Source organism: Phymastichus coffea, unplaced genomic scaffold (genome assembly GCF_024137745.1).
Source record: "Phymastichus coffea isolate CEN01 unplaced genomic scaffold, Cenicafe_Pcof_1.1 PCOF00039, whole genome shotgun sequence".
NCBI lineage: Eukaryota > Metazoa > Arthropoda > Insecta > Hymenoptera > Eulophidae > Phymastichus > Phymastichus coffea.
In genome coordinates this window covers 437,332-447,831 of record NW_026706850.1, presented here as the reverse complement: position 1 = coordinate 447,831, position 10,500 = coordinate 437,332, and the positions used below count along the sequence as shown (strand labels likewise).

The window sequence follows — 10,500 nt, the reverse complement described above, 5'->3', positions numbered from 1 at the left end:
CGTCACGCGCGTAAGGGTGGCATATCGATTCGAGGGCGTGGATCATTGCGCGACTGACCGGGTGACAGTCCCATTAGCGGCGCTCGGAGAGGGAGCGCAGTATCGTTTTGCCTGCCCCCCGCGCCCTCCTCGTTTTTCCTCGTCATTCGAGCCCAAGCGCAGAGATGCGAAATCGATCCGCCGCGCACGCATTCGATTCGGCGGCGAGCCACAGGTCTCGCGCGCGCGCCGATCGGAGCGAGGGCGCCGCCCGCGCGAACGAGTGCCCAAGCGCCGCGGGCGGAGAGCGTAATTTGGCGCTAATCGATAGGCCGAGAGCGGCCGGGCAATTGCCGCAAGCCCATCAAGCGGCATCTCCCTCGAGGGAGCACCCGCGAGCCACTTCGAGAAGAAAGCTAAGGCGCGCCCGAGTGCCGATTGCGCCTTATCTCCGCGGCTACGTCCGACAAATCGAAGCGCGCGGAACACGTCGCGCCGGCGACGATGTGCCCCCCCGCGAGAGCGCGCGCCACGGGCCAACTGCACGTTCGCGAGCCAGAGAGCGAGCTTAATGAGTTTTTCGTCGCGAGAGCTGGTAATACCGCCTCCCCAAACGGCTGCTGCAGATTAACTCCCGCGGATTAATCTTCGGCTGCCGCTGCACTGCTGCCAAGCGCGCCAAGGGATGTGTTTACCTCGTTAGGCCTTTAATCGGTGTATTAAGTAGGTGCAAGGATGAAGCTGTGCCACGTATAGCCCTGTTGTAGCTCTGATTTAGGATCGTGGATTAAATTGATATGTTTTATTCGATACGACTGTACGGTCCTCGTGGAAACTGTTTCCAATGTATCTTTTGCTTATCTATTTCAGAATATCTTGATTTGGTTGATGTGCTGTCGCGCTGCGCCGCGACACATCATCTGTTTGGAATAATGGTACCTACATACATTTACGAACAAGCTTGAATTTCCGCTAATAAAATATGAAGCTCTATCTGGATCCTCTTTGTCGTCGCAGCAATATCAAACTCACCGCTTCGATCTCACTGATATATCGAAACGATGCAAAAGTAATACAGGTCTCTTTCAATGTTTATTTTTCGTCCCCGAATGATCAGTTAACGTTCAAATTTTTCTTTGTGCAATAATTATACGATACCTAATTTACCTGTACGATAAGACAATGTAAATTTTCAGTTTTTCGTATTTATTATCGCTGGCAATTATTTGAAATTAAGCCTTATCTACGCGATATTACTTTTCTCTTAATTCAACCAATAATTGTTGCCACTTCCTGCTTAATTGAATTATATAAATTTTGGAAACAAGTATATCGTTACTTTTTTGTGTTTTTAATTACGGCACGTGGACCGATAAATATTCATGTCTTCGAAAACTCGCATGAGATACTAAGAATAGAAAATAACGAGATTATCGAATTCCGGAGGATAATTATAAAAAAAATTGTACCGCGTTGGGTCGCGCATTCTTCTTTACATTATATGCACACCAATGTGGCTGTACATCCTTTGTGTAGAACATAATTTCTCTCTCTTGACTTTACAGTCAGAAACCGTGTACACTCGTAAAAGCCCGTTTTCACAGACTTACTGCGTTTATTGTTAAGTGCGCAAGCTTGCTTGTCACACGCTCGTCTTGTCAGTCTGATGTCTACACTTGACATTGGGCTTTTAATAGGAATACCTACATACATTCACGAACAAGCTTGAATTCCCGCTTATAAAATATGAAGTTCTACGTGATCCTCTTTGCCGTCGTAGCGGCTGTGCTCGTCAATCGTGAGTTTCATATTAATTATGATGCTCCTGCTACTCAATTACAAGGATAAAATTATTTAAAATGAGCTTCATTATTTAACATTAAAATAATGCGATCAAATTTATTTAAAATCTTATTTTATTACATTATTCTAATGTTTACGATAGAATTTTTTATATTTCTTCCTTTTTCTATGGATATTTTCTCTGTTATTAGCGAATTTATCGAATAAAAAATCTATAACAATAGCAAGTATTCACAAGGTGAAGTTTTATTCGCATTGATTCCAAGAATAATTAATATCTAAAGAGATCTCTTTTGATTCTAAACTAAAAATTATCATTCAATGGTTAAACGAATGCTCATTTCAGAGATTTTTAGTGAAAGTCTACATATTTTCATAAAAATGAATTTCTGTTCAAACGATCGAACAATTTAAATGTGTAAAAGTTGTTGAACGAATAATACTCGAATTTTCATGAAAATAATAATCGAATTGGACTCTGAAGGGACAAACGTAACGGGAACTTGTAATTATTGATACTTTTATTCTGTAAGACACATCTACTATTGCAATAAAAAGACAGTGCAATATTGCAGTAAAAAGACAGTGTGAGAAGCCGTGCAAAAACAGGAGGGTTCCTGTGTTGTTACCAAATGCCTGTCAGTCTTTTCCCCAGGTCCCAAAGTCGATGCCATTGCCATTGCTAATATTGTGTTCTCGGATTGAAATTGGAAATAAACGATAACGAAATAAGCTTGAAATTTCTTCATACTCTTTCCTTCCTGTACTATATCCTTTTCTCATCTAAATATTAATTTACCTTTATCATCGTATGATGGAACCCTTGAGTAAAAAGCTTACGTTCCGACTACATTGAAGCATCGAAAATTTGTGAAAAAAATAAAGATCTATTATAACGTTAAAGTTGATATGTTTTTTTTCTCAGCAGAATGATAATTTACAATTAAAATTTTTTTTCATATTGTGATTCCTTGTCAGACCGAGCAATGTAAATTTTTTTATTTTTCGTATTTATTATCGCAGGAAATTAAAGGTCAAACGTTACATTTTAATTACGGTACGTGCATTGACGGATATTCGTTTCTCGGAAAATTAGCATGAGATACTAAGAATAGATAATGAAAACAATTATTGAATTCCGCAAACAATTATAAACAAATAAGAATAATTGAACTGTCGTGCGTTTACCACTGTTATCAAATTGAACATTTATGAGCACCAACTCGAATTTCCACTAATAAAACATGAAGTTCTTCTTAATCCTCTTTTTCATGGCAACTGTTATGGTTATGTATGGTGAGTTTTTTTTTTTTATTGAAATTGAAATTTTTAATAATGTTAATGAGACGCCAGAAAGTTGAAAAAATACTGTTTATTCAAAATAATTACATGCGTTTCTTATCTTCCTCGAATTAATTGTACGTTGAACTTATAAATAAAACAAGATTCTATACATAGAAGTTTTCAATTGGGCGTACATTAATTTTTCACAATCGCATCTAATATTTAGAATTGATCGATCTACTGACGTGCAATATAGTTATCAGAAGCAATTGAAATATAATTGTACCGATCCTAATTAAAGTATAGATCGGACTGGAAATTTGCTTTTGGTAAAAGATTAACGATAAATAATTTGCGCTTGCATCACAGCAATGTGAGATAAAACTGACGAAATGCAATGTATTCTTTTTCCTCAGGACAAGCTGTACGATATTGTGATCAGGCTTGTGATCTGATCATGTGCTGAACCCTGTAAGAGATATGGATGAGGCTATTGCTACTATCATCATAATATTATTACAGGCGTGGATACACCATCGTGCTTGTGTAATCATATCACTGCTAGTGGCGCCTGAGAGTACATCGACTATTCTACGTCGAATTTGATTGATATCAAGTGTGACCAGGATCAATCGCAGAGTAAAATAAAATGTGTATGAAATATTTAAATAAGTTACGAAAAGAATAGCTTGGAAAAGTTTTCCATTTATTCGATCTTTGGAAACTAAAATTGACCACATATTGAATCTTTTAGTTAATACGTGTCTTTGCAAAAAAAAAAAAAAAAAATAGAAGCCTGCGGAAAATGCAATCTGATCGGTTTCGTAGCCGTCAAGGTTTGCGTTGAACACGTTATATGTAACCTCTTTTATTGGCACGTTTATGACCGTTAAGTCGATCGTTATCGTTCAAGAATTATTCATTACTCAAGTCAATATATAGCTTCCCTTTACTTAAGTAGAAAATTACCCAAGGTGTGTATATTTGAACAGATTATGCAAGAATTCCGTTTTCAAGGCAGCTATTTTCACGCCTGAAAGTTATTAACGGCCCCTGGCAATTACCGTACAGATGTACACGTACATGTAGGGGGGTCCAAATGCGTAGTGCGGAAGTCAAGTTATGTATTCCGTTTTATTACAAAAAATCGATAGAGTTAATGTCTTGTACGCAGACGAGCACTACGAGGATTGGCTGACCGACGAGAAATAATTCCTCTCCTTTCGAAGAGATACTTTTTCATCTAAATCAGCTTGAAGAACAAACAGATGTGTGGGTCTGTTTATGAGGCCCGTCGGAACGGTTCACGTCCGAAATATGCTTTAGCACGACATATCAATATTAATGCTTTAGCACGACAAATATCGTCTCAAGTAGCGTATCGAGATCCGCTTGATTTTCTTATCTCGCAACGTCGAAGCACAAGAGCTAGTGAAAAAAAATGTAAGTATCAAAAGGTAAATCGCTGCGTACTCGAACAAACGTAAGGTGAACATGTGAGGCGCAGACTTCGGAAAGCTAGTAACCCAAAACAAAACGATGAAATAATACGTATTGACGTGATTTCTTTCAAAATAAATCAATCATTTCTGACAATACTTTGAAAATACACTTGCGCTGGACGAACTTTCGTAATACTTCGAAGATGAATGTTCTATACGAGTTTACCCCAGACTTTCTAATCTGAAGTTGTGTTCTTTGCACTCGTGAGCTGGTCGAAAGTTTTATCATAAAGATTTCTTTGAATGAGTGACTCTTGAGTTACACTTTGATGGGAAGTCTTGTGAAGTATTTATTGAAGATAATGGTCGAGAAATCAAGCGAAGTGATTAGTCGGATGCGCGAGCATGTGTCGCAAAAGCCGAGTAACTCGCAGCTTCGAAAGCCTGGAGAGTTGTGCTATTAAACTTGAGTACCAACGCATTCGAACAGACACCTATTACTCACCTACCGACCGTTTACTACTCGGAGTTCCGCTTTCCTTTGTAATTTGGTCGTTTGAACGCTTCCCTTGTGCTTTTTTTTTTGGAAAACTTACTTGCTGTAGCTCTCAAAAACTCAATAAGAACTCGAAGGGAATAAAAAAAAACAAACGCTTTTCTGAAAGAGGACAAAAAGTTGCAAGATCCATCCTGGTTGACAATAATAGCATGGTCCACATTTTCCTGTCTCTATTTGCAGACGACCAAAAGTTACGTCGACGTGCAAGAGGGGAACAAAAAAAAAAGGCGCGGCAAGACACCCTGCGGCTCGTTTTTATTAGTTTGACCAACGCTTTTATTACAGCCGTGCGTATAACGAGATCACACATGTGTCGTGTGCAGCCGGGAGAAACTGCGTATATATGTGCGCGTTTCTGCTCCTTTGAAAAGGAAGCCTTGAAACGACAATCGCTTGAAAATTATCATTTGTGGCCATCGTTTTTCTGATTTTTGTGTTTAATTGAAAAAATAATTTTCTTTTTAGTATCAAAATATACTTGAAATACCTTTAGAAGATTTATAATCGTCTGTTATTTGTTTTTAATTAATAAGAAGCTCTCAAGTCAAGTTATTTTGGTTCGTCTGTTTTTCTCGATTTGTAATACTTTACATACAAAACTATGTATTTAGCATTTCTCTAAATTTTATATTATTTTGTCCAAATCTCATGCAATTGTTTAGCCAAATCGACCAGTGAGGCGCAAGTTGATCATCATTAATTGATTAGTTAACCAAGAATTTTGTTGCGTAATCATTTTATCACATAGTTAATTTCTATAACGTTCTTCAATAACTATTTTTAACGCTAAAGTTTCATTTCAAGCAATTAGTAATTCTTTGAAATTGTTTGAATACCATTCACACCAAAGTTTTTTTGATTGATACAAAATGATGATTGGTCATCCACGACCGATCAACGTTGAGTCACTTGAGCCTCATTCGTAGACTTGTCACCAATTGACTGAGTCAATTGCTTAAGATCTTTCATAAGGTGAATATCGAGCACTACCTATGTTAATATCATGTTTTTCCTACAAAGATTACTCATCTTAATAGGCCTTTGCAAGCCACCCTTCGACATTATAGGACATCTACCGCTTGGTTATTTAGACTCTTTCTACCTTTGAAATGCAGCTCAAGTATGCCATCACTACCTCTACGTGTGCGAGTCATCGTCTGCTTTTTGACGAACAATTTGTCGTCACATGCATCAGCATCGTGATACTTTCAATTTCGCCTTCAGCATTCAACACTCTCCTATGTTCAAACCTCGTCCGCTCTAATATCATGTATGCCGATAAATTAATGAAATCAACTGCAAATAATCAATAGTTTTCAGATATTATTCTATAATCAATAAGAAGCTATTGTTTTGATTTTTTTGTCATTTATTTTGTATGTAATTATGTAGTAAGCATTAGTGTAATTTTCAAATTATTTTTTTCGAATACTTGACTATATTACCGGCAAAAAAAGCAATTTTTTGTCTACTTTTCATTATTTTTATCTGCATATTTAGAATTAAATCATTCGAATTGCGAATGCAGTTGTCTTCTAACGTCACGGCTTTAATCTGATAATAGTCGAAGGGGTTTGAAATAATGGGAACTAAATCATAATGATTTTAAAAAAATTGTACTCTCTCAATCAAAAGTAAGTTAATATCCATTTTCGAATCATTTATTCATTGACTATTATATTTCGAATTTCGTAACTATTTTTATCAGATCTGCTTACCTGCTGATTAAGTAGAGAAAGTATGTCCATCACTACAGAGACAGTAATGATACGCAGGCCTCAGTCCAGTACTCTGTATACACGTTCGTTTGTTGCTGTAATTTTTCACTTATATAGTCGTAGCTTTTTACACACCTTACCTTATCTGCAAGTTCTGTAATTGACAACATATCTAAAATGAATCCTGTTTGTCGAAGATCATTACTGATTATTGAATGCTACTATGATAACAATTTAATTGCCTTAGTTTTTGAAAGATTTTATTTTTAAACCATTACAGTTTTCATATATATGCAAAATAATTGATCAACGCCTTTAGAAGCAGGTAACAATATGTAACGTCATATATAATGTCACTTGACTGCTAGGTATGTATATGATGTATTATCAGAAGAATATTTGATTATAATTCGCCTGCTAAGGATCCCAGTTGGTTCGGCGGTTGTTCTGTTCACGCACCATATATATTACACGTAGTCTCACTCTCGCAATCGAACCTTAATCGCATGAGTATCTGATTCTCTTCACTATTTCAATGATAACAGACAGTTATTTATAGCACTACGACATTTAGATCAGCTCTTATGTTACGTTTATCCATGACTTTGAGTGGTTCATTGTAACGCCGTTGCACGACGGAATTATCGCCACGCAGTAATGGGTTACTTGAGTGATGCGTATCGAAAGTAAGTAATTCAAGTCACGGATAAGCGTTATTTAAGTGCTGATTTAAAGCCACACAGAGCTATAGGAATTTTTTCTGCTATCGCTTTGCTGCCCCTTGTTACGAATTATTTGCACTTATATTTCCAGTTCACTCTCTCTTGTTCTGATTTTATTTTTAATTTTAGCAGCAACAAAAAAAGCTGCTGCAAACGTTTCAGGGGGATTGATCTGTTATTCACTTTTAGTCAGATATTTCAATTTCACATGCATATATCAACAAATTTTGAAGGAAATCCGAAAGATCAATCATCTTATTTCACGGAAATCATCTGATGTAATTTTGCAATATTCCAGTATTCTCTTTCTTTCTCGATTTTTTCAACACATATATATCCACTAAAAATTAATTGCTTCACATCGGTGTGCTTCTTTTGTCCAGTTCTCATTTAAAAGATCCGACAGTAAAAAGACTTCGTTCGCCGTAACGAAATACGATGCAAGAGCCGGCCACGTCAACTGGCAGGTAAGCATTTTTTCACGAACACGAGGTTGGTTTACAAAGGTAATCTCGTGTTCGCCAGCCCTTAATAAGCTCGCCGGAACGTCCGCGCGACTTATCACTTTTTCCCCTTCCTCTCTTCTCGCTATGGCTGACCAACTTTTATTAGATTCGCTACTCCGGGACGACTCGAAGTTACGCGTATTAGCGGCCTTTTGTTCGCGCTTGCTCGCGCGATAAAGGATTCTTTATTGGCCGCGACGCAATGAATGCTGATTAAACGTGTCTTTTTTTTCTCCTCCCTCGGTTTTTTTTTTCAATTTCCCTATCTCGACCGCCGAGTTATGTAGTCAGAGAGGACTTAGTTGGTGGTTATGAGGCAGCGCGTGCGAAATTTATGAGCGGACCCGCGCGAGCAAACTACAATTTATCCCTATACACGCGGGCGCGCGATCTGATGAATTCTGACGGCTCTCCGTCTGCTGAAGGCTTAAATGCTGAGTTATTTACCTTTCAGCTCTGATGGATTTATCGTTTGATGCCCTGCGCGCATCTTCGATGGTTTTCGATCGTTGTTTGGTTATTTATCAAATATTCAATTACGCGCGCCATGCGAAATGTCTTAGGATTCCCTGTGATCACTATCAAGTATGTATAAATTATTCTGTGTAGATATATATACGACGTCCGAAGTTCGCTATTTTTTACGATCTCAAGTGTTTATCTTATCTTATTTTTTAGAGTCTCGAATGAAATAGCTTCAAACGTTCACAAATGTCATATCTAATCAGCCAGTCGAATTTTGTTTATTTCAATGCTTATTTTTATGCGACAAAAAAAATAGATACAACTGTACTATTTTAATATGTTTATTCAATACTACGAAATCTTTGACATTGGAATAATTAATTTTTAATGGGCTTCTTACCATAAATTTCTACGACATTATTGATGCCGAAATTGTACAGACCTTTGAGCGAAATAGAGATAAATGATCGACCTACACCTCCAGTAATGACTTTCGCGGTAGCGCCATGACCATTAGTGCTCATATCAACAATTCTGACTTGCGTTATAATGGAATGATTATCCCCGACGTAGGTTTTTTCGTAAATGTGGCGGCTCAGGAACCTGGCTGGTTTCTTGATTTCTTCCTTCTGAATGAGATAATCACCAGGCTCGCGGTAGCCGATAATTAGATTTTTCGGGATGGACTCAAGCTCTTGCGCGCTGACGAATGCTGCCAAGGTGGCGAGCAAAACAAGCAACGACAGAAGCTTTTGAGACGTCATTTTTTTTTGCTTGCAGGAGTGCGATCTGGTGTAGAAAATATATAGTCGAGTTAATTACGTGATTTCTTCGAGTCAGGTTCTAATTCGCAAATATTTTCGAGAACACGGGAATGTCAAGACAACAAATTTTCACTTCTATTTTGTGTTCTCATTGTATTATATGCGTGCTGTCAAGTGATTATACAATTCCGCGGGAGAAAATAAATTGTTTTATTGCTACACCATGCTTACTAACAACGTAATACGTTGTTAGTAAGACAATGAAGCACCGCCATCGCCAAAGTAAAAATATCAAGAATGACAACTTACCAAGCGTTTCGATATTTCAGCCACTTGTGAATACGCACCGACTGATCAGGCGGCTGTATTTATATAGATTAATAATTCTATTGTCCACACATTAAAACTATTAATTCGTTATATAGAATGTCTCTAGCTTTGGATATCTGAAAAGATAATGCCACGAAATCGATACGATCAATTAGATAATTATTATCCATTCGTGATTAATTTCAGATTGGCTCGTTAATATAATTATTCGATTTTCCAAGAAATGCCTGCACGGATTTACTATTTATCCATGAAGTATTGTCACCATTAAGTTTACGCACAAACCAAGGTTTTGTTGCAATTGGGACCAATAAATGTTTTAGCCGGGACCGTCTAATCTCACTTGCGCCATCTCGTTTAATCAAGTTTCGGCTTACCGGTTGAGATAACACAATCCGTCCGAATCGACTAGGCCATTGAACCCGTTTTATCACGCTGACATTTCGGAAATTCCATTTACTCACGCAGCTCTCTACTGATCCACTTAAGTTTTAATCTCAAGTGTGTCTACACATTTGACATCGTAGAAACTAACTCCACCTCAAAAATGCTTTCTGTTTGAAGGCTAACAAGAATCTCGCGGCAGCGACGCGTTGCATTCTAATTCAAAATTTTGGCGGGAAAAAGGGAAGACGACGAGAAGATGGAAGGAACACGGAGAAGCTACGAGCGGCACATATCTGGAGCTCGCAATCTTGCAGCTAAAAAAGGCAGCACGCCGACGGTGGCTTTTACGACAAACCAGATATTAGGTTTTTACTTGTCCGCATCCTTGACTTGACCGCCGCGGGGGTGGAGCGCGCGGCAGATAGCGACGCTGGCAGAGCGCGGGGAGTGCTTCCCGATAAAAAGCTTTTATTGCCGGCAATTAGGATAAAGCCGTCGAGCTTCCTCTTTTTCGCGGGGGAGAGGCTCCCTTCGTTATACG

The 10,500-nt window shown here is 38.2% G+C and overlaps 1 protein-coding gene across 1 annotated transcript; it reads right to left on the bottom strand.

Annotated features, from left to right (window-relative positions):
* Positions 1–8,855: 8,855 nt before the first annotated feature.
* On the bottom strand, positions 8,856–9,242 carry LOC131663986 (probable salivary secreted peptide). The gene has a single exon (XM_058934799.1). It carries the CDS (start codon positions 9,240–9,242, stop codon positions 8,856–8,858), a length of 387 nt encoding a protein of 128 aa, XP_058790782.1.
* Positions 9,243–10,500: the final 1,258 nt, after the last annotated feature.

Excerpts from the sequence above, each read along its gene's own strand:
- LOC131663986 (XM_058934799.1), bottom strand. The coding sequence starts at position 9,242 with ATGACGTCTCAAAAGCTTCTGTCGTTGCTTGTTTTGCTCGCCACCTTG.